This window comes from Nanorana parkeri, unplaced genomic scaffold (assembly GCF_000935625.1).
Source record: "Nanorana parkeri isolate BGI_ZX_2015 unplaced genomic scaffold, ASM93562v1 scaffold1220, whole genome shotgun sequence".
Lineage (NCBI taxonomy): Eukaryota > Metazoa > Chordata > Amphibia > Anura > Dicroglossidae > Nanorana > Nanorana parkeri.
Window position 1 is genome coordinate 326,520 of NW_017307488.1, and position 26,005 is coordinate 352,524.

At 42.2% G+C, this 26,005-nt stretch overlaps 1 protein-coding gene across 1 annotated transcript in view; it reads right to left on the reverse strand.

Moving 5' to 3' along the window:
- P2RX3 (purinergic receptor P2X 3) overlaps positions 1-26,005 on the reverse strand; it is a 107,360-nt gene that overhangs the window by 64,381 nt on the left and 16,974 nt on the right. Inside the window, exons 2-4 of the mRNA XM_018568623.1 lie at positions 19,306-19,441; positions 13,530-13,601; positions 11,397-11,460 (exon numbers count right to left, since the gene is read on the reverse strand). Of these exons, the coding sequence (XP_018424125.1) occupies positions 11,397-11,460; positions 13,530-13,601; positions 19,306-19,441 (272 nt within the window). The remainder of the gene's footprint in view (positions 1-11,396; positions 11,461-13,529; positions 13,602-19,305; positions 19,442-26,005) is intronic.

Sequence of the window (26,005 nt, forward strand, 5' to 3'; positions counted from 1 at the left end):
TCAAAGCCGTCCTCCCTATTCCTCCATCAAACCTGTCCTCTCTATTCCTGCATCAAACCCGTCCTCTCTATTCCTGCATCAAACCCGTCCTCTCTATTCCTGCATCAAACCCGTCCTCTCTATTCCTGCATCAAACCCGTCCTCTCTATTCCTGCATCAAACCTGCCTCTCTTCCTGCATCAAACCCGTCCTCTCTATTCCTATAACCTAAAGTTGTGTAAGGTGCCCCAAAATTTCTTTGGCGTAAAACTCCAGCAAAAATATGTCTTGTCAAGGTGTTTCGTCAAGGACAACCTGAAAAAGCAGACAAGCGATTTTAGACCTGCTTAGGTCAGGTCTGCTTATCAGGTGAGCGGCCCACTGAGAGGGGTGAGCACCTGGGTGATAATTGGAGTTGATGTACGGACTTTGTAAAAAACTTTCACAGTGGAAGGATAAAGAGTGTAGTTGTCAATACCAGGTTTGGCCCCATCTATGGGGTAAAATCTAAATTACCTAAAAATAAAAGAGAAAGAGAGGTTTAGAGGGATTAAACAATAAGGAGTAAAGTCAGGAGGTACTATGTGTAGATGTTTGATGGGGGGGTGTTGTGGTTTTTTTTTTTTTTGAGGGGAGGAGGGAGGGGAAAGGCATATTTGTGGAATTAAAAATTAGGTTTAAGACACGGTTGGGGCTATGTACAGGTATCTATCTATGTGTGAGTGTGGGCGTGTAGGTAGGTGCAGTATGGCCAATGGCCACTAGATGCCCCCATGGGGCCCTGGAGATAGATGCAGCTCTGGCCTGGGGAGACTCTGTTTCCCAGGAGAGTTGATTTATAGGGGGCGCCCGAGAGGGGAAGTAGTCAGAGAGTACAGGAGAGCAGAAGTCTAGGACTGTTTGCAGAGTCTCCGGAGGGAGACTGTTTCTTGAACATAGGCTGGTCCATGGGAAGGACAGGACCAGGCCTAGGACTATGTAGAGCTACAAAGATTCCCTAGTTTCCCCAATCGGGGGAAACCCACCGCGCTAGGACTGACAAGGATGGGATTCCGGAGAATAGTGAGAAGCTGTAGTACTGACGATATTTGCCAGTGGGCCTCTGGCTGAAGTAAGTCGTGGACTCTGGGCTGCACCTGGGCTGATCTTCTCTCTCTCTAATCTGTATCACCAAGCAAGTAACAAGTGATGTGCCGTCACCCCACTTGGGGGTGGCTGAAATGTATGCTTCATACCATGTTCATTCTTTCAAGTAAAATCAAGAAAAAACTATCTGTGTGGACTGGTTCTTCTCCCTCCAACCTCTGAGAAGGTGGGGTTCTACTTGAGTGTGATGATGGACTGTATCGTGGCTGTAACCATCCGGAAGAGGGTAGGTGTGCAAAGGGGCTATGCCCGACACGGGGTGCCGTTCATGGTGGCCTTTCTCCCTAAGGGGGAGGAAGCGACGAGTCCCGCAGAGGCGGTGGAAGCCATGAGGCCCTGTGTGCGCAGTACTACACGTGTGGGAGTGTTTGCACGAGGCCAAGGCCGTGGCCCCTGACTGTGGGGTGTCTGGTTTCGAGTTGCATGCATGGGATTACACAGCCAACCCAAAGGGAACACACACGCAACACCCCGTGAGTGAACCCCGCCTACATTTTGGCGTAGTCGGCAGGATCAAGAAACTCATTGGTTGGAAAGGGCGCGGAGGACCAGAGCCCGCCCAGAAGACGGAGCTTAATTAGAGAGAGAGCGCCAGGGTGAGCCAGAGCACATGAGAAAAAGATGGCGTTGGCTGTGAAGGGCCATGCGGAGGGAGCTGAGGCGGTGTTCGACACTGGGCTCCGATTCTACCCTGTCGGAGGGTTAGCCTATTGCCTTCAGAGAGAGGAAGGAGCGTTATGGGCAGTGTGCCCTGCATGTCGCAAACTGGCTCGAGATCTGTCCCCATGGAGTCGGTGTTTAGAGTGTCGCACTCTGTTGTTCAAAGCCAGTGCGGAGCGGTGGGATCCGCAGGAGTTCACATTGGAACGCCAGGACGGGCGTAATAATCTCGCAAGAGGAGATGAGAAAGCGGTCGTACCCTGCCCTCCAGTGCCAAAGTATGGAGGGTCGTGGGAAGTCTCCCCTAAGCCAAACCGGGTAGAGTTGCCCCACAGGGTCCCGCCAGCACGACTGGGATATTCCCTGAGTCATTTATCTACGGGGTCCACCCCACACAATTCTTCTGCAGCATCCAGCGGTAATCCATGGCCATCTGAGCTACGAGTGGGCCGAGCTGGGGAGCTGTCGTCAAGTATTCAGTCGTTGGCGTTGTTGCCTGATCCACCCCAAGAGGAGTGGTGGATGTTCGAGGCTGGCTCGGGACCAAACCTGCCCGCGGTCCCATCGGAAGGGTCTAACGGAGGAATCCCGAGTGCTAAAGAGGCTCTGCCAGCCGGGATGAGCTCCGCCAAATCGGGAGGAGAGGTCGAGCAGCCGAGTGAGCCAGGCGCGCCTGGGGCGCCACCCGACAGGTTAGTGGCCCATGAATGGAGTCTAGCCTGGGCAAAGAGGTCTGTGAATGCTTATTTGCCACGAGGAAAGGGGGTGGAGAAAGAACTTCCTTGTTTGTCCCGCTTACAGCGGTACTTCAACAAGTTTGTGGCCCTAGAATATGGGTGGGACTTTCCTTACGTTACGGAGGAACCGTTTGATCACTTAGAGGAACAGAGACAGCATATTTATCAGCAGGCCGTCTGGGAGCATATCAGGGTCCCCAAACCACAACGTTGCCTGACCGAGGACAATCCATACCAGGCCCGTTTCAGAGTGGTGTTTGAGGAATTCCACTATGGCCGTCATGTGTAGAAGGACAGAGTCATTTTGTCCAAACCTGGGGCTTCGGAGGTGGTCAAGTCCGTCATGGACAGGGAACTAAGTACGGGCCAGGTGAAGCGATACCCCGACCCGTACTACTACGAACTTTAGGAGGCCGGATGTTTCTGCCCTAGGGGAAGGGTGAAGATCATTATGCTGTGATGTTCCAGTATATTGAGAGAGTTATATTGCACTGATGTTTTTTTTTTTTTAAATATTCAATCTTTTTAAATTTTATGAAAATCACAAAGTAAAATCATTGTAACATACTGTATTACATAATTGTAAACCCAGGTACACTTCACCGAATCAAACATTTTCTTTTTCACAGCATTTCTTTTTCATCTCTATTGTAACACTATTTACCCATGTACCTTCTATCTATCGAAAAATTATACATTTATAAAAAGAAATATAAAAAAAGAAAATAAGAAAAAAAAAAGGAAACCATCCCCCCCAAGATAAGGGAAATCTGGCAACCCTTTCTGGGTTCTTCGTTATAATATTTTACTAAAACATATGAAAACAACCTTGGGTATTATCCCGTCCCCTGTGACCATTTCCATTATCCAGCCATTTCTCTTACTATATTTCTCCTCTATCCTCTATCCTCTGTGTATCCGGGGGAGTTTTTGAAATTGTCCCATTGTTGCCAAGTACTTTCAAATTGCATAAAAGTATCTCTCCGTATTGATGTCATTTCTTCCATCAATCGGTAATATTCTATTCTATTATACCACTCTTTCACCGTTGGGATAGTATTTTTATTCCAATGTAGTGGTATCAGCATTTTGGCAGCATTAAGGTATTAACGGACACAACAGCGATCTTTTATAGACTGAAATCGACAAGTCCATAAAATGAAAGAGGCATATCATCGGGTCCAAGGGTAATGCAATTGTTGTAATCTCTTCAATCAATTCCACCACCCGAGACCAGAAGGGCTGAAGTTTGGGACAGGACCACCACATATGAACATAAGTTCCAATATTACCACAATTCCTCCAACATAACTCTGTCTTTGATGGATACATTTTATGTATGCGTTCTGGTGTATAATACCATCGTGCTAAGAAGCGAAACGTTGTGTCAGTCACTAGGGCACTTAGAGACGAGAATGAGTTAAGACTTAAGATTCTTTGTTTCTGTGAATCCGTCCAGGTGATCTCCAATTCCTGTTCCCACTGTTTCAGATACAGTGGGAACAGGTTGGGTTGCTGATCTAATAGAATCCTATACACTTGAGAAATACCATGTCGCGGAGACTCGGTGAAATTAAATAATGTTTCTAGTGCTGTGAGTTCAGATATAGTACGTAAAGGTTTTGAAAGAGATAATATAAAATGTGATGATTGCCTATGTCTCCATGTGTCAAAGGGGTAAATCCCCCATTGTGCTCGAAGATCAGCTAAAGAATACATTTTGTGTCCATCACATACGTGATGTAGTTTTAATATAGCGTGAATCGTCCATTTAAGAAAACTTGTGTTGTGCATTCCTGGTGAAAAAAATAAGTGATCTGTCACTGGCATTATAGGAGAATTATATTGCCCTATTAGCCGAGAATATAATAAATTCCAAATCTTTAACGTGTGACTAGTAAGTGGGGAGACATGGGGATGTAATTTCCAATATTCTTTGGGGATCCAACATATATTCGATACTATTTGACCAGCAAGCACATTCTCCATCTCTACCCATTTTTTTGTTTCCTTGTGATAGTATAAAACCAACATTCTATTAATTGCAACCGCCTGGTAATAAATCCCAAAATCTGGTAATGCCAAGCCTCCCTTACGCCTAGTCCTAATTAGGGCTCCATGAGAGATCCTAGCGGGAGAACCTCTCCAAATAAAATGTCTAACCACCGATCTCAATGTTCGTAAGAAAAAATGAGGTAAGGTAATTGGCACTGTTTGGAATATATATAGTACCCGTGGTAAGATCATCATCTTAATAACATTTATTCGACCCGTTAAATAAATACCTGGGCGATGATTAAACCAGGTATTGAGGTCCTTATTTATTGCATTCAACAAGGTCATATAGTTAACCGTAAATAAATCCGAAACTCTAGATGTAAGTAATATACCAAGATATAACATTTTCTGATCTTGCCAACTGAAAGGCGTTACTTCTTTCAAAGCCGCCACCATACAGCCCGGGGTGGAAATATTTAAAATCTCGGATTTAGATAGATTAATTTTAAAATTTGATACCCGATTGAATGATTCAAATTCTTGTATCAGTGAAGGCAATGAGATCTGAGGTTGTGTAATAAAGAAAAGAATATCATCCGCATACGCGGCCAGTTTATGTTCCATAGTACCCACTGTAATACCCCAAATACTCCTGTTAAGTCTAACCAAGTTGAGAAAAGGTTCTAATGATAGGGCGAATAATAATGGTGATAATGGACACCCTTGACGTGTACCATTCTGTAATGTAAATTTGTTTGATGGGGATCCGTTTACTTTAATTTGTGCAGTGGGATTATTATATAGTGCCATAATCCCCATCAAAAACCTGGGTCCTATTCCTACTGCTTGAAGGGTGGCCTGGAGATAGTCCCAATCGACTCTATCAAACGCTTTTTCTGCGTCCGTAGACAAAAGCAAGGTAGGTTTTGAAGATAACGAGGCCTGATGTATTAAGTTAATCGCCCTCTGGGTGCTATCTCTAGCCTCCCTACCTAATATGAAGCCCGTTTGATCAGTAGTTACTATATGGGACATAAACTCACTAAGTCTAGTCGCCAAAACTTTGGCGTAGACTTTTATATCTGTATTTAGTACAGAGATTGGCCTATAACTACTACATGTAGTTGGGTCCTTACCCGGTTTAGAAAATACAGATATATAAGCATGTAGTGTTGATAGAATTGGGGGTGTACCATCCATAAAGGAGTTGAAGTACTCACATAGATAAGGGAGCAATATATGTTGACATTTTTTGTAGTATTGTGCTGTATAGCCGTCCGGCCCCGGGGTTTTCCCATTAGCCATTACCGCTATAGCCTGTTGAATCTCCTCTGCACTTATAGGAGACTCCAAAGTCTCTACATTCGGTTTGGGCAAAGAGGGAAGCTAGGCTAAGGTCAAATCGTTTTGGATACGGTCCAGATGTTGGGCCTTAGTCTGGATGGTAGCTTCAGATCTTACATTGTACAGGATTGAATAATAATCTCTGAAGACATGGGATATGTCTGATGTTCTATTTACCATCAAGTCTTGTTTATTTTTTATTTTGGCCACAAAAATTTAAATTTTGTCGGATTTTCCATAATCTAGCCAAAGGTTTCCCTGGTTTGTCACCCAATTCATAAGAACGTTGAGAGAGATAGTTAAGGGATCTTTTATAATGAAAGGACAGCTCGTTTTTCAAATCTTCCCTCGCCCTAGTTAATTCCGAGAGTACCTGGTCTGTCGGGGAGCCTCTATGGGTCTGTTCTAATGTGGCCACTCTTGCTAAAAGCTCTGTTATCCTGCCCTTCTTTTCCCCCTTTATGCGGGCCCCATGGGCAAAAAAAGATCCTCTAATTGTGGCCTTATGTGCCTCCCATACCATGCCCATTGATTCCAGTATTTTCACTAAAATAGTTAGATAGATCTCTTGTTATGGCCAGTGCCACCTTCTCATCCCGAATTAGTGATTCATTTAATCTCCACATAGTCGGTGGGCGACTTACCCCCGAGAATCTCAGAGTCATCATCACCGGTGCATGGTCTGAGAGGGTAGTGGGAAGAATATTTATCTCCTGTATGATCCCAAGATGGTAATGATCTACAAAAATATAATCTAGCCGTGTATATGTACCATGCATTGGTGAATATACCGTATAGTCCCTATCTCGTGGATGAAAAATCCTCCAGATGTCAATCAGTTGCATCGCATGCAATTGTGTTTTAAAAGCTTTAAGTCGTTTAAAAGCTATATGCGATCGTCCTTTTGATGTATCAAGAGCGGGATCTAGATGTAAATTAAGGTCTCCTGCCAGAATAACTATACCTTCCTGATATTCTGTTAATATACGGAGCATTTTACCTAGGAATATGGTCGTTTTTTTATTAGGGGCGTATAGAGACCAATGTTACCATCTGATTATCAATTGTTCCTTTAAGAAAGAGGTATCTCCCGTCTGGGTCAGCCATTGTGGATATATGACTAAAATTCACATTCCTATGGATACCGATTGCCACCCCTCTTGAGTGGTTGGAGTCAGAGGAGCTATAGTACCACAGTGGATAGTATGAAGAGGAGAGGCGTATTTACGTATGGTGCGCTAAATGTGTTTCCTGGAAGAAAGCAATATCACACCGCAATCTCCTTAATTCATGTATCAGTTGGTGTCTTTTAATAGGGGTGTTGAGGCCCCTGATGTTATATGTTAATATGTTAAGGTTGGCCATCTATATTCAGGGTTGTACCATATATTTTTTCCTTCATTTTGGTGCCAGATATTCCCCCATACAAGTAAAAAGTATATAAAGAAAATTAAAAAAAAAAGAAAAAATAAGAAAAAACAGAAGGAAAAAAGAAAAAAACACAAATACTAAAAAAAGACAATACCAACATATATAGTATACCACAAAAAATCACTGCACTGGGAACGCGCGCCCAACCACAACAATGTGCACAGGTGAACAAATGCAAAGCAAATATGTTGCGCTCGGTCTATGTGAACCAACTGCACACTAAAGTGTTAATAAACGAATCTGTGTAACGAAAAAAATCGAACCTTTGAGCGTTAGCAGCACTCAGCTAAGAGAGATGAAGGCAGGTTTTCCTTTGACATGTTTCGTTCAATGACTTTCTCAAAAAGGAATTCTTTTATGAAATAAAAGCTAAGTCAGGATAAATCTGAATGCACACTCCATCAAAGTCCATCGGAGGCTGTTCCCTTAGTTTCCGCGTAATATTATCTTTCTCCATATGGTAATGGAAGCGGCAAATGATATCCCGCGATGTCTCGGCCGCCATGTTACGTGGCCTCGGGATACCATGTACGCGGTTGTACATCAGGGGGGTGGGGGGTGTATTTCCCAATATTTTGTTAAAAATGCCCCTTAATGTCTTTGTCAGTTCTGGATCAGTTATTGCCTCAGGCAGGCCACGGATCCTCAAATTATTTCTGCGGTCCCTATTCTCCTGGTCCTCCAAGCGGTACGCTGTGGTGCGTTGTGTCACAATTAATGAGTGTATCTGCGTCTGCAGGGTCCTAATTGACACCGAGTGAGAGTCTAGCTTCGATTCCCCCTCTTCCACTCTGTGTAGTAGATGTGTCATCTCACCTTTCATGGCTTCTATGTCCTTTTTCAATGACTGCTCTAGATGGGCAAACATATCTGTGAGTTCGTTTTTTGTAGGTAAAGTTTTCACCAGTTCTTCTATGGGCGATAGTATGGAATGTTCCAGTTCACCCCCCTGCTCCACACCAAGGGTTGAGGAGTCCATTACCCTCTGACGTGGAGACTGCCTGGGGGAAAGACCCAAACGAGCCGCTGAGCCCTGTGACCGATTCAGAGTCTCTGCCGCCATATAGCGCTGTATCGAGCTCGTGGTGGGTACCTTCGGCGCCCCTTGTCTTCCGGTCTTTTTACGGTTCATCCTCCGCTTCCTTCTGCGGAAGGTCCGGTAGATGAGAGACGTTCGGGATGTCTGTATTCAGGTATGTGTGGGCGGGTAGCGCGGAGCTCACACTAGACGCGACCTGCCGCCATTAGGATCAGGACACGCCCCCCGTGTTCAAAGAATAATAAATTACTCTCAGTGTTCAATGTTTTAATGCATAACGAGTAAGATGTTACCAGATATACATACAGAGTGTCTCACATGTATGATTAAGGAAGGTCTCTGACTAACCGTGCAATTCATTTTATGCTGCTTATTGTGAGAAATGCAATGTTTTATAAATGCAGAGAGTATCTTATTCCTGTAGGAGGAATGTGGAGTGGTGGTTTTACCGTATTGTGCATTGTATAATGTGACTAATGTGTTTTCTATAAAAAGTTAATGCCCTGTTGGTGACGGTGCAGCCCAGCCCTGGGAGGGGATAGGATTTGTGTTAGATGCCCAGTTAGGAGTCAGGGGTTAGGCCCTTGTAGATGCAGAGTAGAACATGTTAAGATACCTTGGTAGAAGGTATGGTCTTTGTCAGTAGTCCATGTAACTAGTACAGGAGTGTACTATATTTAACTGTGGGGGAATGTAGGTAGGTGCAGTATGGCCAATGGCCACTAGATGCCCCCATGGGGCCCTGGAGATAGATGCAGCTCAGGCCTGGGGAGACTCTGTGTCCCAGGAGAGTTGATTTATAGGGGGCGCCCGAGAGGGGAAGTAGTCAGAGAGTACAGGAGAGCAGAAGTCTAGGACTGTTTGCAGAGTCTCCGGAGGGAGACTGTTTCTTGAACATAGGCTGGTCCATGGGAAGGACAGGACCAGGCCTAGGAATATGTAGAGCTACAAAGATTCCCTAGTTTCCCCATAGGGGGAAACCACCGAGCTAGGACTGACAAGGATGGGATTCCGGAGAATAGTGAGAAGCTGTAGTACTGACGATATTTGCCAGTGGGCCTCTGGCCGAAGTAAGTCGTGGACTCTGGGCTGCACCTGGGCTGATCTTCTCTCTCTCTAATCTGTATCACCAAGCAAGTAACAAGTGATGTGCCGTCACCCCACTCTTGGGTGGCTGAAATGTATGCTTCATACCATGTTCATTCTTTCAAGTAAAATCAAGAAAAAACTATCTTTGTGGACTGGTTCTTCTCCCTCCAACCTCTGAGAAGGTGGGGTTCTACCGGAGTGTGATGTTGGACTGTATCGTGGCTGTAATCATCCGGAAGAGGGTATGTGTGCAAAGGGACTATGCCCGACACAGGGTGCCGTTCATGGTGGCCTTTCTCCCTAAGGGGAAGGAAGCGCCGAGTCCCGCAGAGGCGGTGGAAGCCATGAGGCCCTGTGTGCACAGTACTACACATGTGGGAGTGTTTGCACGAGGCCAATGCCGTGGCCCCTGACCGTGGGGTGTCTGGTTTCGAGTTGCATGCACGGGGTTACACAGCCAACCCAAAGGGAACACACACGCAACACCCCGAGAGTGAACCCCGCCTACAGGCGTGTTTGTTTATATATGTGTATGAGTGTGTGTATGGGTGTGTATATATTTATATATATAGACTAAACACTTTTATACAAACTATTAGGGATGGTAAATCCATTTTAGGGAAGAGGATAGTTTACACATGTTTAATTACCAATGATTTGTTTTTGATAGCACATCATAATGTATACGAATGTTTAAATACACGCAAAATACTTTTCTTTATTAATTATAGTAAATACACATATTGATTGTAATTACAGATTCATTTTTATGGTTTCGAAGAAAACTAGATAAGTAAACCGATAAAATATGAAATACGGTTTTTGTCTATGAAGGTATGTGTGGGTATATATATAGGGGTAGAAAGTGTTGATTCTATTATTATCCTTTTTTTTTTGCCTCCCTCTAATTTTGGGGGGGAATTAATTCGGGCTGTTTGCTTTGTATGGTATGAAATTGTATTTTTAACGTATTGTTTTGTCAAGAAGTAAAAAATTGCTAATAAAAAGGATTCAAAAAAAAAAAAGAGTGTGGTGCACTTGGGACAAATCTTGAGCACTTTATACGTGTGATTCCACATGTGTGCACATCTGAACACGGAATATATGATTGAACTTTCCAGAGGGATATTATTTACAAGAAGAGCAATTGTGAACACTTTGATTGCATGTATTATTTAGTACTTATTTATTATAGAGATTTGTTTATTTATGTATTGTTCTAGATGAAGCGCAGCACATTCATTATAATTTGACACACTCAGAGGGTAAACACTTCTTTTAGTGCTTGCAGCTACACAGGATTTGGCGCGAGGTGCTATTTGTCACTTGTTGTCACAGGGGTTTAGATGCTGGCAGTGATTGAAGAGAATGCTGGAGAACAAATTGCAAAATAAAAGGACAAGGTAGTGCTAATTCCGGTCTCCGGTCATGCTGCCTGACCACTGTAATTAATTAGCACTACTTTATCCTTTTATTTTGCATTTTGTTGTCCGGTATTCTCTTAACCAGTTGACATCCGCGGTGTTAAACCCCCTTCCCATCCAGGCCATTTTTCAGTATTCAGCGCTGCGGTACTTTAACTGACATTTATTCCGTCATGATGTCATTCTCATCCTTTCTACACTCACTCTAGGGACCCCCAGGGATATCTCGGTGGACAGAAAGCTGCTTTTAAAATCTGGTTTCAAACCTTATCTCTTCTACCTTTGGGCCCAGAGCTCTACCTGCACTTCTATTGTAGATTAGGAACTTAGGTAGTGATTTCAGGATCAACAAGTTTGAACAAAAAAAAAACAACAGATTAGTCACGGGAGCTCCCATGTTTCCCCACAAATGAAATTTAGGCTTAGCATATTTTACAATACTGGCCAAACAGCTAGCTGTTCACAGGATAATGTTGTTATCGGAGTAGCTATAGACCTCCCAAACCTTAGAGCCCCAACAAAGGTAAGTAAATATGTAAGCAGTCATACCATTGGATGTCGGCCTGTTTCTTGTACACTTGCTGTCTGTGGTGCACCTGTACTTCTCATCACTCTAGAATGAAAATAGAGAAATAAAATATTAGGTCTAACATTCTAGAAATGAAAGGGAACCTGTTAAGAAAGAAATATGGGAGCTGCCGTAAAGGTGTAAGCTATTGTACTGTCTTCCTCATCCTAACTTCATTATTCAAATGAAACCCATCTCACTCCTGACCGAATAAAAACCCTTTGGAGTCGGGTGGGTGCAAAGAGTGACCATGGATGCCTCCATGAATCAATAAATGAATGTAGAAAAGGTCACTGACACCCCAGATTGATTTTTAGTCAATGTTTATTGACCTCTCATCGTGTCACATTGTCAAGCAATGTTTCGGAACCACGCAGTTCCGTCTTCAGGCAAACAACAATGTGACACGATGAGAGGTCAATAAACATTGACTGAAAATTAATCTGGAGTGCAAGTGACCTTTTCCTCATCCTAACTTGACTATTTATTGGGTAACATACCCGAACAATAATGCATTCAGCATTGACGAGTGAAATGGTTCACTTGAGATTATGTATAGCGCCCCCCTCCCAATACAGGATAACACTACCGTTGGCTCCTAAGGGGTGATCTACTGTAAAATAACTAATGTGTCTCCCTGTATTTCCTATGTAAGAAACCTATATATTGGATCCACAGCACACCATCACACTTTGAGTTGGTTTAACATAGTTTACTTTCAATGGTAAGATAAATAGCCGTTTAAACATGTACACATGTCAGACTCTTCAGACTGTAAATTGGATTCCGTTATAAAGGTGACTGTATATCAGCAATGGATGTACTGACAACAGTCTCCATTCACAGGATAAAAGTTAGAACAAAACCCTGTCTCAGTCCCAATGTACCCGGGTACCTAACCAGCTGGCCAGTGGTTTAATCTTCGTCTAGCCAATGGTGGGGCCCAATGTATGTGATAATAAACTCAGTGTTTGGTGTTCTCAAGAAGCAGAGGCCTCTCATCAATCATGGAGGGAGATGCACATCAAGGGTGCCCCCGCACTGTCAGCAGATATCTTCCAGAAGGGAGTTGGTTCACTTGAGAGAGAGGAAACAGCAGGCTCTGCAGTCAGGAGAAGATCTGATCAACCAACGCGGCGTCTGCTCGTCACAGCCGAATTCACGATCACTGCACAGCAGTATGGACTGTAACCCGGTCAGCTCATGCGATCACCTGGCAGGATATCATGCTCCGTTGGTCCCTCGGTCTACTAGCAGAACAGACAGGGACACAGCTCCAGACGTCCTGCCCTCTCAACCTCTGCATGGGGAATGACTCAAGATGTCTTCTTTTAGCCAGAGTGCACTCCCCTCTCCTCTCACAGCACTCTGGGACATGTAGTCTCAAACAGCCAGTCCAGCAGGCATCTTCCTGAGCAAAGAACTTATGCCCCATAAGTCTCTGCTAGCAGAAACCCCGGACAGTTGCAACATTAGGTTAGTCTAAAAGGGGCCTGCTCCACAACATGCTACACTCTCCCCCCACTAGAAAACCTGAGTCCCTTCAAAGAGAACATTTGTATTCCCAACTGTTGATTAAAACACATTCACAGTGTATCAATATCACAATACAGTCTACATTAAACACCCACCAAAATGTCTCTACTGTTATCAGATAAATTAAACTTATGACATCTCTTAGCTACTGCTATGGGTAATGAAAACCTTCCCCAAGGTGTGCGGATAGCTTGTATGGGAAATACATTTTCAGATAATTGGACAGACACCATGGACACTTCAACAGATCTGTTTACAGTAGACATTGCTTCAGTGCTGTGGCCTAATGAATCATAAGTGAATCTTTGAGGATGTCTTTTTTGTCGTTTGTATCTTGACTCTAAAATCCATGAAGGGCCCTCATATGGATCATCGTCATCTGGTGTTAAATCTGGTAATGATGATTCAGCTAATTTTTCGATTTGTGGAATGGAAACATCTACTGATTGCAGAAGGTGAAACACTGTCTTCCATCTGAAGCATCTGTTACACTAAACAGTTTATCCGTAGCAATTCATTGTTTTAATGGGTTCTCTTTAAAGCAGTAAATTAAGACATCTTGCTGGTGTTTGACTCACCTCTGGACAATGGTCTTGCACCTGATCCGGAGTTGTTATAAGTTTTGTTAGAATGACGAACACAGAAGAGCCCTGAAAAACAAGACAGAAAAACACATACAGCAGCAGAACTAGAGAATAAAAGCCTATTTTTGTATTTTCATCCTGTAGCATACCTGTTGTGCATTTATATATTTTTATGAAAGATATCCTTCTCTATCCTCTGCTTCTTCACCCTTCTGGCCCCATATGTTTTGAAATTTTACTGATCATAAGTGTGATCTCTACATAACAAATCTCCAACATGTACAAAAAAACACTAGTGGAATCACTCTAATTTAACTGTAATTGCTGGTCCTGCACAGTGCAGCTCACACTCTCAAGATTGAAGCAATGCTTGAAGAACATTTGAAGACTTCTTGAGATGGGTTCAGCACCAGACTTGGTACTTAACGTATTCTAACAGTCCACATATTACACTTGCCTTAAACCTGCTAATGTGACAAGGGCAAAAATATTTGTGATTTACTGTCACTTGCTGTTTAAGAGTAAGGGCTATAATATGACGTCTGAGGGACCTAGAAATATTAGCTATTATAACATCTATTAGAGTTGCAGAATTGCCAGTCCAGACCTGGTCCTGCCCACATAACAATGTAGTTGTCAGATTGTATTGAGTCCGATACTGATCTAATAGTCTATGCTCATTTGGTTTTCCCTAATCAATCTGTTATCGTTTGCATCTGCCTGCTGCTAGATGGATCCTTGCCACAGAGCAGAGCAACCAATAAGAGATTGTGATGAATATGTATGTCTCCCTGGCCAATCACCCGGAGGTTCATGGCCAGTGGTGCATGCTAGAGAGGACATAAATATTCGGGGCGGACAATGTGCGGGGTTCTATTTCTCCTCCGGGCCCCTGTCTAGGGGAGGCTGCTATGGACTGTCTGATTTGGCTAGGCCTTGTTGGTTATGTGTTTAGATGAAGCACTGAGACCTTGAAGAATGCTGAATTAAGTTTGACTTGCTTATAAGAATATGACATCAGAATACAGCATTGTGCAAGAAAATATAGATAGGAAAACTTCCTGTGTATCATAGATAAGCATGTATATAGAAAACCAACATATATGCTGTTGTATTTCCAAAATCCCTTCTCAACAGCATATGCGTTGCTATATGACAATTAGATTATCTCAAAGGAAACTGTGACAATCCTTTGGCAATGGCTTGGTGAGTGCATCCACAGTCATTTCTTCTTTTGCTGCCTTTCTCCATTTATTGGCTTTGCGTTTTGGTCATTTTTCTGTCTTCCCACAATGTTTGTTCAAGTATGCTATGTGGCTTAGCAGTATATTACAGCTTGCAGGGTTGTATTCCCTTTGTTGCTCAAGTGGATCTTCTAATTTCAGGTTGTTCAGCAGAGTTTAACATGGCATTTGACTTATCCATTTTGAGTTCCACCTCTTATTCTGACTCCTATGCAGCTTCACTTTGCTCAGCTTCCTTTGCTGGTTCACTGGGCGAATTCACTTCACCACTTGCCCAGGATCATTGTTTCTGGTGATGGGTTCTCATCGAAGTAAACACTGCGACTTATTGTCACTTTGTCACTCTTTGGGTGGAGGATTCTATATCCATTACTTTGTTCATTATAGCCCACCAGAATACCTTCAATGGTTGTGTTCTCCAATTTGGATTGCTTCTCATTTGGATTATAGGAGTAAGCTTTCCATCCATACACTCTAATGTGCCCTACGCTACAATCCATGCCACATTTCAAATGGGGTGCTTTCAACGGTTTTTGATGGTAGTCTGTTCTGTAGGTATGTCACAGTCGTGATTGCTTCTCCCCAGTACTTCTTAGATAGGTTGGCGCAATATTTCCATTCTGCTACACCATTTTGTTCAGGAGTGTATGGTGTGGTAGTCTGGTGTACTATACCCTGTTTCTTCAGGTATATGATTCCACTTCCTTACTGATGTTTTCCCCTCCATTGTTGGTGCGTATAATTCTTAGTTTCAATTGGAATTTGTTGCTGGACATGGCTACAAACTCTGGAAGTTTTTCTAATGTTTTATTCTTGTGCTTCATCAGATCAAGTTGTTGTGTACATGAAATAATCCTCAATGAAAGTCAGTAGATATCTGTTCACACCTAATGTAGGAGTTTTCATTGGTCCGCACATGTTGCAGTGTATGAGCTCCATGGGGTGGGTGGTCTTTCTTTGGGTGGCCTGTGGAAGTAGGGTACTTGTGGCCTTTGCTTCCATACAGCATTTGCATGTCATGAGCATTTGGCAGGGCAGTACGGTTATATCTTCTGATTAGCCTGTCTTTATAATGTCTTTTATGACTTCTGGGATTTGGTGCCCTAGTTGTCTATACCTTAGATGGAAACATTTGTTGTGTGGATTATGAGTGGCTGTTTTGACTTTTGTGTCTGCGGTGATGAGTCTGTTCATCAAATGTTCCTTTTGCAAGGGTTTGCTAATTGTTTCGGTTTGTACATTCATCGCCTTGGAGTTGAACTGTGAGGCCATTAGCAGCAAGGGTTTTCACCGATAGGCGGCTTCCTTCTAGGTCTGGGACATACAGTACATTTTTCATGAGGGTACTCTGCTTGTCCCCTGATGGTGTGATGCAGTTCAAGAATCCTTGACCGTTACATTCCATAGTAATACTTTTCCCCCGTTTGATAAGAAAACTTTGTGCTTTGCACTGAAAATCGATTTTTGTGAAGAATGTCTCATCAGTAGTCATGTGAATTGTTGCGCCTGAGTCAATACACCATCCGTCACTTTAAAGGTAGCGCTCCATGATGTGCCTGCAGTTTCCTTTGTGACTGCTGTAGCTCGTTTTCTTGTAGGTGCCTCTCACTTTCACTACTTGGCTTTCCAGATTGAACAGTCCTTTTTCAGGTGACCAGTCTTTTTACAGCGAAAACACACTCTGGTTTCTTATTTTTTGCTTTGTGCTCTCATGCACCTTAAGGGCTTTCTCATTTTCTTCATTGTGCATATTTTCATTCCTTCTGTCATATTCATTGATTCATTTTCCTTTGGTGCATTGTACGACTTTGGAAGGCTGCATAGCAGTAGTGCCACCATGTGGTTATCTTTAACTTCCTCTCCAATTGCACATAGTTGTTCTATGATTTACGACATGGCATTCAAATGTTCACGCATTTACTAGATTTTTTTTTTTGCCTCATCTTATATAGCTTGCGTAGCAGATATAGTTTACTGTTTAGGTGTTTGAACGCTCATGCAGCCTTTATAATGTAGTCTGCATACCTTTAGCTGTATTTTATTTTCTTATGTGGATGAGCTGGCCGTTTTCCACTAGCAGACTTATAATTGCTTTTGCTTGCCAGTTCTTCTTGTCCCATTGATCCACGGGTCCATTAGTGGGTCTGTCTGTACCCAGTACTTGGCACAAGTTGTCTTTGCTTAGCATCATTTCAAACTAGAACTTCCACAGCTGGTAGTTGGTATTGTTGAGGTTTGCGATTGCAAACTTCATATCTGAACTGCTTGTCATCTTTCAGTAGCTTGGATGTGGCTCTTGTTGACTTGTAGTGTTCTCTTTAGTGTCTGGGCCCATAACCTGTTTATGTGTTTAGATGAAGCACTTAGATCTTGAGGAATGCTGAATTGGGTTTTACTTGTTTATAAGAATATTACATCAGAATACAGCATTGTGCAGGAAATCTATAGATAGGAAAACTTCATGTGAATCATATATAAGCATGCATATAGAAAACTAACATATCAGGATATGCTGTTGTATTTACAACAGGCCTGAAGCCAAGGGGACTAGCCATGTGCTCACACTGAAGCCTGAGTCTTGGGCCCAGTGGCTGATACTGAGGATGAAGATGACAGAGTAACTTCAACAGGCATGGGGGACCTGAGAAGTGAGCCTCTGCTGAAACTAGAGAGGCTGATCGGTGACTTCTTACCCGGTTGCTCAACACACAAGATTGCCACATTTGGCCTTAAAGAAGAAATATGAAGCGAGTGATTTTCGCAAAGCCTCATAATCTGAGCCGACCTGTGACAATTAAACTGTCACAGGTCGGCTCAGTAGATCGGGAAGTGAGCGAACACATACTGGCACTCGCTCACTTCTCGATCTATCCGTGCAGAGAGCCGTGACCGTCACTCACCGCGCCCTGCAGGGATTACCCCTCCCAGGGCCGGCCTTAGGCCTTTAGGCGCCCTGTGCGAGAAAGCTTTACAGCGCCCCTCAGTGGCCACACCCTTTAGTGGCCACACCCCCATAACCACACCCATTTGCCCCAATATCCGCACCAATTAAAGACTCTTATTTTGTTAAGCCGCAAAGAAACATATTAAAAAGTATGATAAAAATAAAACTTTTATTCAAAGGTATTAAACTTGTAGCACAATATAAGTATTCTTATCAAATAAAACAACAGAAGGTAAACAATAAATGTCAAACTACAATAGAGTCTATAAAAATAAAGTGTCAGGTTGTCATGCCGATCCCTTTTTTCAAGTAAGTGTATCTAGAAAAGTAAAAATAGAAAACAGACCACAAACCTGGACTACATGTAAAATTAATGAATTACTATATGTCCGAATATCCGAAAAATATATTCAGGTGCATAATAATTTGTTTGAGAATGTGCGGCGGCCATGTTGGCCACCGGCATGTTCTGTGAATGCGTGCCACTATCTTGGAGGCAGGGAGCATAAAACGAGCTGTAGCTCGCCGTATATTGAGCTTTGGGTGACGGGAGGACACTGGTTTGTGTCCTCCCATTACTCTTAGGAGAACTATGGGGAAAAGCCCTAACCCCATAGTTCTCCTTTAAGGTCCTACTCTGGTGAGTCAGCAGTTTCTTTGCTCTAACAAAGGAGTCTACACTATCATGGATGTTCTGTGCTCCTTTGGGGGTAAGTGCTACATAGTAATAGTATTTTTACTTCATAAAGAAAGCAACTAGAGTTGACTTTGTATAGGCATTTCTAGTGTCCTTGCTACCATCCTTATCTTGTGGCTTCAATGCCTTGAAGTATGCAGCCACTGAGGACATGATCTGCATGCCTTTTCTTGTGTCCTTAACTCCCTAAGTAGTGAAGCCATAGCATTTGCATAACAGCCAAATAACTAGTAACCTAAAAAAATTGCAGCCTAACAACCTAGCTTCCAAAGTACAACCATAATTTTTGCTTAGTCAGATTTAAAGTATAACTGAAGCCAAAACATGTTTTATGTTTTGGAAAGAGTAAAGACGGGTCATAACCTCTGTCGGCTTTTTTTTGTTTTTTGCTATCTGTGTCAAACTCCCTTAACTTCCTCTCCGATAGTCACAACAAGAAGTGAGAGGAAATCCCTCCAAAGTGGGGGAGATCCCTGTTAGTTAGTAGAATCACCAGAACTAGTGTCATCATTTAAGGATTTCCCATCTATTACTGTTATAATGACAATCCAAAATGTGGATCTTTCAATGGTAATGGTCACCAGGACAAATAGAGAGGGCTATTGTCCATAATGAGGATACAGACAGCAATAAAAAAAAAAACCCAACAGGTGTTCTAATCTCTCTCCACTTTTCCCAAATCTAAAAGGTTTTAGATTCATTTGCACTTTAAAACTGGCATAATACTATTTATTATCACTAGATGAGGAATTCATTTAAAAAAGGTATTGTTTTTCTAAATCTGTCTCAAATTGTGGTAAATTGCATATGTTTGCATATTGTGTCTTTACTTCCATTTTCTGCCATGTAAAAACTCAATTGTATACTTTTAGTACATCTATTTACCTGTGGTGGAATGACATAGTCTGCAACATCCATCACTCTTTTACTGTAGCGCCCAATGCCTTTTACTTTTGTCATAACAGAAGACTCGATTGAGGAGTCCCGGATCTGGTAAGCTTTCTCATGGAGAAAAACCCAGCTGTGAAATAAATGGTAAACAGTGATTAACATCAAACAGAGCTCCTAACCTGCTCATTTCTCTGCAAAATATTAGTACGCTGCTTGTTACAACAGAGGGTAAAGATTATAGAAACTATTTCTAATTCCAGGTCAAGGAAAACAAAGGGTTTGGAATCCCTGGTACTCAATAACTAAAGCAACTTGAATAAAGAAGACCTGTAAGGTGCATTTCACAAACCAATGAGATAAAAACCCACAAGGTAAAAACCCACAACAATGGTTAATGTAATCAATAATCCGTAAACTGCTTCCCACTTCCCACACAGTGTTTTAAATACTCAATGAGTTAAAATATATATTATATAAATGGCAACCATTTACCGGTCCCAGGCAGACTGCAGACATTATATAGTGCTCAGTCAACTTTCATTCAGAGCTCCAGCAGAAGAAAGACTTTTACAAGCACATCTGAGGATTTACAACACAATCTCCCAGAACAATGCCAAGATGAAAACATTTTAAATCAAGCAGACACCAATGAACAATTCATGCAGCTATCTACATGGAAGTTGTTCATAGCTGATCCTATAACAATCATAGTTACATAGTTGGTCAGATTGAAAAAAAAAGTCCACCATGTTCAACCAATAGAAAATCCTCCATAAACAGAACCCACAGTTAATCCAGAGGAAGGCAAAAAAAAATAAACTGTTTGTCCAATTTGCTTTAACATGCGAAAAAAAATTCCTTCCTGACCCTATGGCAGGGGTGTCAAACGCAATTTCATTGCGGGCCACATCAGCATTATGGTTGCCCTTAAAGGGCCTATTGTATCTGTAAGACTATATAAATGTATCTACTTTTTATCATATTAAGTAATTGCTCTGCATTTGATTATTACTGGTTTTAGCAATAACTTAATCACTAGCACTGAAAGTAGAAGTCTATGAAAAATATTGGCAATTAGTGTAACAGTGTGGACTCTCAGGTGGCTGTGCAGGTTCTATGGTGGGCTGTGCAGACCCTCAGGTGGGCTATGCAGGGTCTATGGTGGACTGTGCAGACTCTTAGGTGGGCTGTGCAGGGGTCCTGGTTGATCTCGGTGGGTGTGGGCAGCATGGATCCACAGGAAGGAGGAGGTTTGCTGCCGATGCTGTAAACAGGCACCACGATTCACAGGAAGCCTGCCTGCACCTTGCTGGGGATCTCAGCAGCCTTTCTGAGAAGTCGGGCACCTCATTACAGTGCTGGCTTTGATTTAAAATTCAAAAAGGCAGGAGAGTTGAGATTTAGCCCGGGGGTCTTGTGTTTGGCACATGTGCTCTAAGGCCATTGGATGTTCCCTGGATCAACAATCTCTGCTATTACTAGTTATACAATTTTCATATCCAGTGGTGTCTCTGCTCAAAATGCATGATCCCCAAGACCATAGTTGCTTCAATCATGGAAAATATTTCTTATAGAAGTCATTGCCCTTGAAGCTTACATGTATTGGCATATATGACACGGCACAGCACTGAAATCTGTGCCTCATTTAATAGTATAAACCAGGGGTAGGCAACATTGGCACCAGCTATTTTGAAACTACAAATCCCATGAGGGATTGCAAGACTCTGACAGCCACAGGCATGATTCCCAGAGGCAGAGACATGATGGGATATATAGTTTCAGCACTGCTGGAGTGCTTAGGTTGCCTCCCACTGGTATAAACCATTTAATTGTTATACATTTGTGAGAAACTAAAGAAATGTAATAAACACACAGATCATAGCCTTCAGAGTTCATGGAAATTCCCATATGTGGCACAGCAGCCATATTGTGCCAATACCTGCCAGTATGTACCTCATTCAATAAAGATAGGGCTGTTCAGATATTCAAGTGTGGCACATTTATGGGTCTGTCCATTCCCCCCCCGCCTTACCAGGCCACTTGTCCTCATGCAGATGCGGACAAGGGACTCTTCCTCACCAATGCTGAATTTCGCCCGAATCCGAAAACTAATTGATTTTTGGACCCGAATCCTGAAAAGTGAAATAACGCAAAATCCTAATGAAAACGAAACAAATTTTTTGCCAGTGCACATGTCTAGTAGGGATGGTCCGCCGGTTCGATTCGAACATGAGTTCAAATCGAACATCGGCCGTTCGAGCGTTCGCCGAACTTTAGATGGCAGTATGGTATGGTAATATGCTAGTAATGCCTAAGGAAATTAACTATATAAATCCTATGTGCTACCTAAGCATGCTGCTGCTGAGGATGTCAGTGAAAAACATCCTGTTCCTTAACGCCACATACAGCCTTAACCCTATCACGGTGGCAGCAGGGCCCTGTAAGCAAGGACCACCTGTCAGCTTTACACTGGAAGTGGTCATTTCAATGGGCTGCCTAAGGTGCCCCTGCCCAATATCTCCTGACATGTATCTTGGGCTCCACTGAACCCCCTTTTCCCCCACATGCATGGCCACGGTGGGTGTTGGTGTCTAGGCCAACCAACACCTCCGGGTCCAAAGCAAACACAGAGAAAATCTAAAAACATAATGAAAATCAATTATAAATGAGTTGGAGGATCATTAGACCATGTACCATGAGGTTAATACAAAACATTGCATAAGTTTCTGTTTTAATGAAATTGGTAAAGTATCAATAAAAGATTCCCAAACATGAAAAAATTTATGGTTTTGTGACTCCTCCTGAAGCATAGTTTCAATGCAGTCCATTTGTAAAATAAACAGCCCAAAAAAGGAAACAATCTAGAAGCAACTTGTAGTATACAGGCTTTTAAAATATCGCCTATGGACAATATTGGGTACCGTAGTTTTTTACCATTTCATAGGTGCACTCTATTTTAAAGCTATTTAGTGCAACCTCATATTTTATGTTTTGTGAAAACATTGGGTATTATATTGTATTTATGTGCATTAAATCAATTTAATGTAGTTTTTACTAAACTTTTGGTTTGTGAACAGTTGCACTAATATTGCCTGACGTAAAAAAAAATGCAACTGCCATTATTTTATTCTATAGGGTCTCCGCTTTCCAAAAAGATATACTTCTGCGTGATATTGAAGCCTAAAATGTTCATTTTAATGTGAACATAAGAATGCAAAAATGGCTCTGGCAGCCCCAAAGCAGGACATTATTTTAAAAAGTATAGTTTTTTGGCACTCGCAAAGCTGCACAAAAAGCACTCTCTCCCGGTTGTACAGCATTTTTCTAAAAATTGTCCAACTCCCCATTTTTTTTTCCGACAAAAGTTGTCCTATTAGCCCTAAAAAAAGGCAAGAATTTTAATGCAGGATTTACCTCAAACCTTTTACCAACAAAGTTAGGTAAAATCTTAGTTTATGTGTGAAAAGGAATAGGATTTATATTGCTGATTTAATAAGTGTACCAGGCTCATTATAATACTGATTTTAAAATAAAGGTGCAATTGTCCTTTATCCCTTCCACTGCCTCGGAAGGCAAGAATATGTCAGAACAGAACTGATTGGAACTGGCTGGTTTAGTAACCCTTACGGCAGCTGCATTCCCCTAGGTTATAAGCATATGATCGCTTCAACAGCAGTGAACTTACAGCAGACTCTGATTAACCCCTTCATGACTGAGGCCCTTTTTTCATTTTTTGCACCCAGCTGTAATCAGTTGCTGACCAGCCACAGGTTTAAATAATTCATAAAAATGTGCCCATGGACCGCGGTGCATTGATACAACCAATAGCAGTGCTTGATTTTTTTGAAATTACAATAATTCAACTCTAAAGCTGCCCATGCACCTTACAACCATCGCACAACTTTAGTTGTGCGATGGTTGTAAGGTAATTATAATCTCGTACGATCGGCCCATCTTGAACAGGCAGATCGTACTTGCGATCATCGCAAACCCTCCCCGCCGAGGGGAGGGCTTCCGATGATTCCAATGCTGAGCGGGCAGTGCGCGCTTGCGCACACCACGCATTCGGCATTTGTCTTCCAAGCACGCCACTAACCCGCCGAAAATCGTGCGATTCTCGGGGGGTTTTCAAGCATGCTCGGAAGACAAAAGATGTGCGACCATACAGTAGAAACGGTCGCATGCCTTCCATACACCTGCGATTATCGTACGATAATCGGCAGGTGTATGGGCACCTTAAGTATGGTAAAGATTTGTCACTTTAGGCTCAAGACAGAACTAAAGATTAATGCTAACATGTTTTACACGCAAATTACACACTTAAAACACAGCTGTTTAAATACATTTCTGCTTTTGTGTTTAACGATAATGGGTTTCCTGTCTGCATTTTCCATCCATAGTTCCCCCAACCTATATTTTCTTGACACCTAAACAGAAAAGATTCCTATCACTGCTTTATCTGTCTATTAGAAACAGCAACGCCACTTCTGTAAAAAAAATGGAACCCCTTATTCAGAAACCTCCCATTAAGACAATGGATAGCATCTAGCCAGGGTGGATGCACTTACATGGCCATAATATGTGAAGACTGGAGAGAATTTGTTTATTTAAACAAAGGGTATTTGATAAGCTAGACACTCAAAGGCAAAAATTCAGCACCAGTATAAAAAAAAAAAAAAAAATTCAAACATCAAAGTCTAAATTTTTAGTTGCTGATTTGCCGAGATCCCAGCAACTAGATGTCATGAATATCTTTATGTGCAAACCATGGTACCAAGGAAACTAGGAAAACTATAGTTGTTTTCAGTTTGATTTGCTGAGCGTGGATGGTCATAAAGAGTCACTTCATAGTATGCCTATAAGTTGTCAAAACATTTGATCTGAAAATGTATATTCAGTTAAATAATCTATCTTAAAGGAGAACTATGGGGTCAGGGCTTTTCCCCATAGTTCTCCTTAGGGTAACGGGAGGACACAAACTAGCATCCTCCCGTCACCCTAAGCTCAGTATAACGCGAGCTACAGCTCGCGGTATACTGAGACGCCGCAGCCGGAGTGGATCCCGACATCGATGTCGAGGTCCACCCAGCAGCGTGAGTGACAGCTGGCTCTGCCTATCTAGAGGCAGAGCCAGCTGTACCCGCCCCCTCTCCCGTCCGTTCCGCCAGTCAGCGCTGGTGGATCGGAGCGGGGAGGGTGGAATCCAGCCCCTCCCCTTTCACGGCAGAGAGCCGTGACAGGATCGAGAAGTGAGCGAACACCGGTATGTGTTCGCTCACTTCCCGATCTACTGATCCGACCTGTGACAGTCTCATTGTCACAGGTCGGCTAGAACTATGAGGTGAGTGAAAAGCACTCACCTCATAGTTCACCTTTAACCAGCCTTTCCTTTTTGGAGAGGAGAATCTGGTTCTTAGAAGGAGAGCTCAAACAGAGATATCATGGCAAAAATATATCTAAACAAAGATTCTCCTTCTCAGTGATGGGGGTTACCTTACACTCCTTGTTTTCTGATTGTGCTTTGCCCATTGTGGAATAAATAAAGGACAAACAACAATGGTCACCTCGGTCAGTTTACCTGGTTAAAGTATCTGTTTAAATAGCTGGGTCCTACACAATGGGCAGCTAGCACAATGGGCTCATAAATCCCCTCACCAGAAGAAAACAAATTGCTCTGGCTGGGAATATAATGTAGAAATGACATCATGCCGTGTGATCCAGTAATACGGTATCAATGATTTATCAGCCTATTAGCAACATGAATCTAATCAAAATACTAAAATATCAATGTAGTTTATTATGAAATCAATAATAATTGGTTAATTATGTTATGGTATGTGATGTATATAGATGTGAACAGTCTCATTATGAGAGAAAATAACCCCAACATCCCCAAGCTTATACCATGATTAAATATTAGGATATGAATGAGACAGTAACAGCATGCCTTATATGGGGCATTATATATATTTATATATACTGTATATATATTAGGGCTGTGTAAATTAACGATTAATTCCTTGATTAATCGTTGATTTATTTGATCGATTAAAACTCTTTTGATCGGTACTCACCTCTCCGCCGTCTTCTGGGTCTTCAGCACAGAGCTTCTGTCTTATCTTAAATGTATATATATGCACTATTTGGTTCTCCATTAACCCCCCCCATCCCGCTCCCAGAAATGTGCCCATTGAAATTTACTGATATTATGTTGCAATCAGGTCCTTACATGAAATGGAATGGACACGTGCTGCTACTTCAAATATTAAGCTAATACTTATGTTTAAATCACCCTTAGGGCTTTGCTGTTTTACTATACTATGTAAATACATTTGTAATCCAGCACGTTATTATTCTGAGTTGCCCCACTCAAGCCATATTGAGTGGGGCACGTGAGATTAATAACGTGCTGGATTATTGTGATCCTAGTTCATTTTATCACTTCATTGCTGTGCTGTATGTGTATAGGCCAATGTAATTGGATCTGTATGTGCGTTATAATTAATCGAAATCAATCAATTAAATTTTTTCTCGATACAACGAACATGAAAATTTTTATCATTACCAGTCCTAATATATATATATATATATATATAAATACACTGAGTGGCAAGATTATAGGAGAGAGAGAGAGAGATACATATACACACTGTTTTTATTAGGAATATGTATACATACAGGCTCCCCGGCTGAC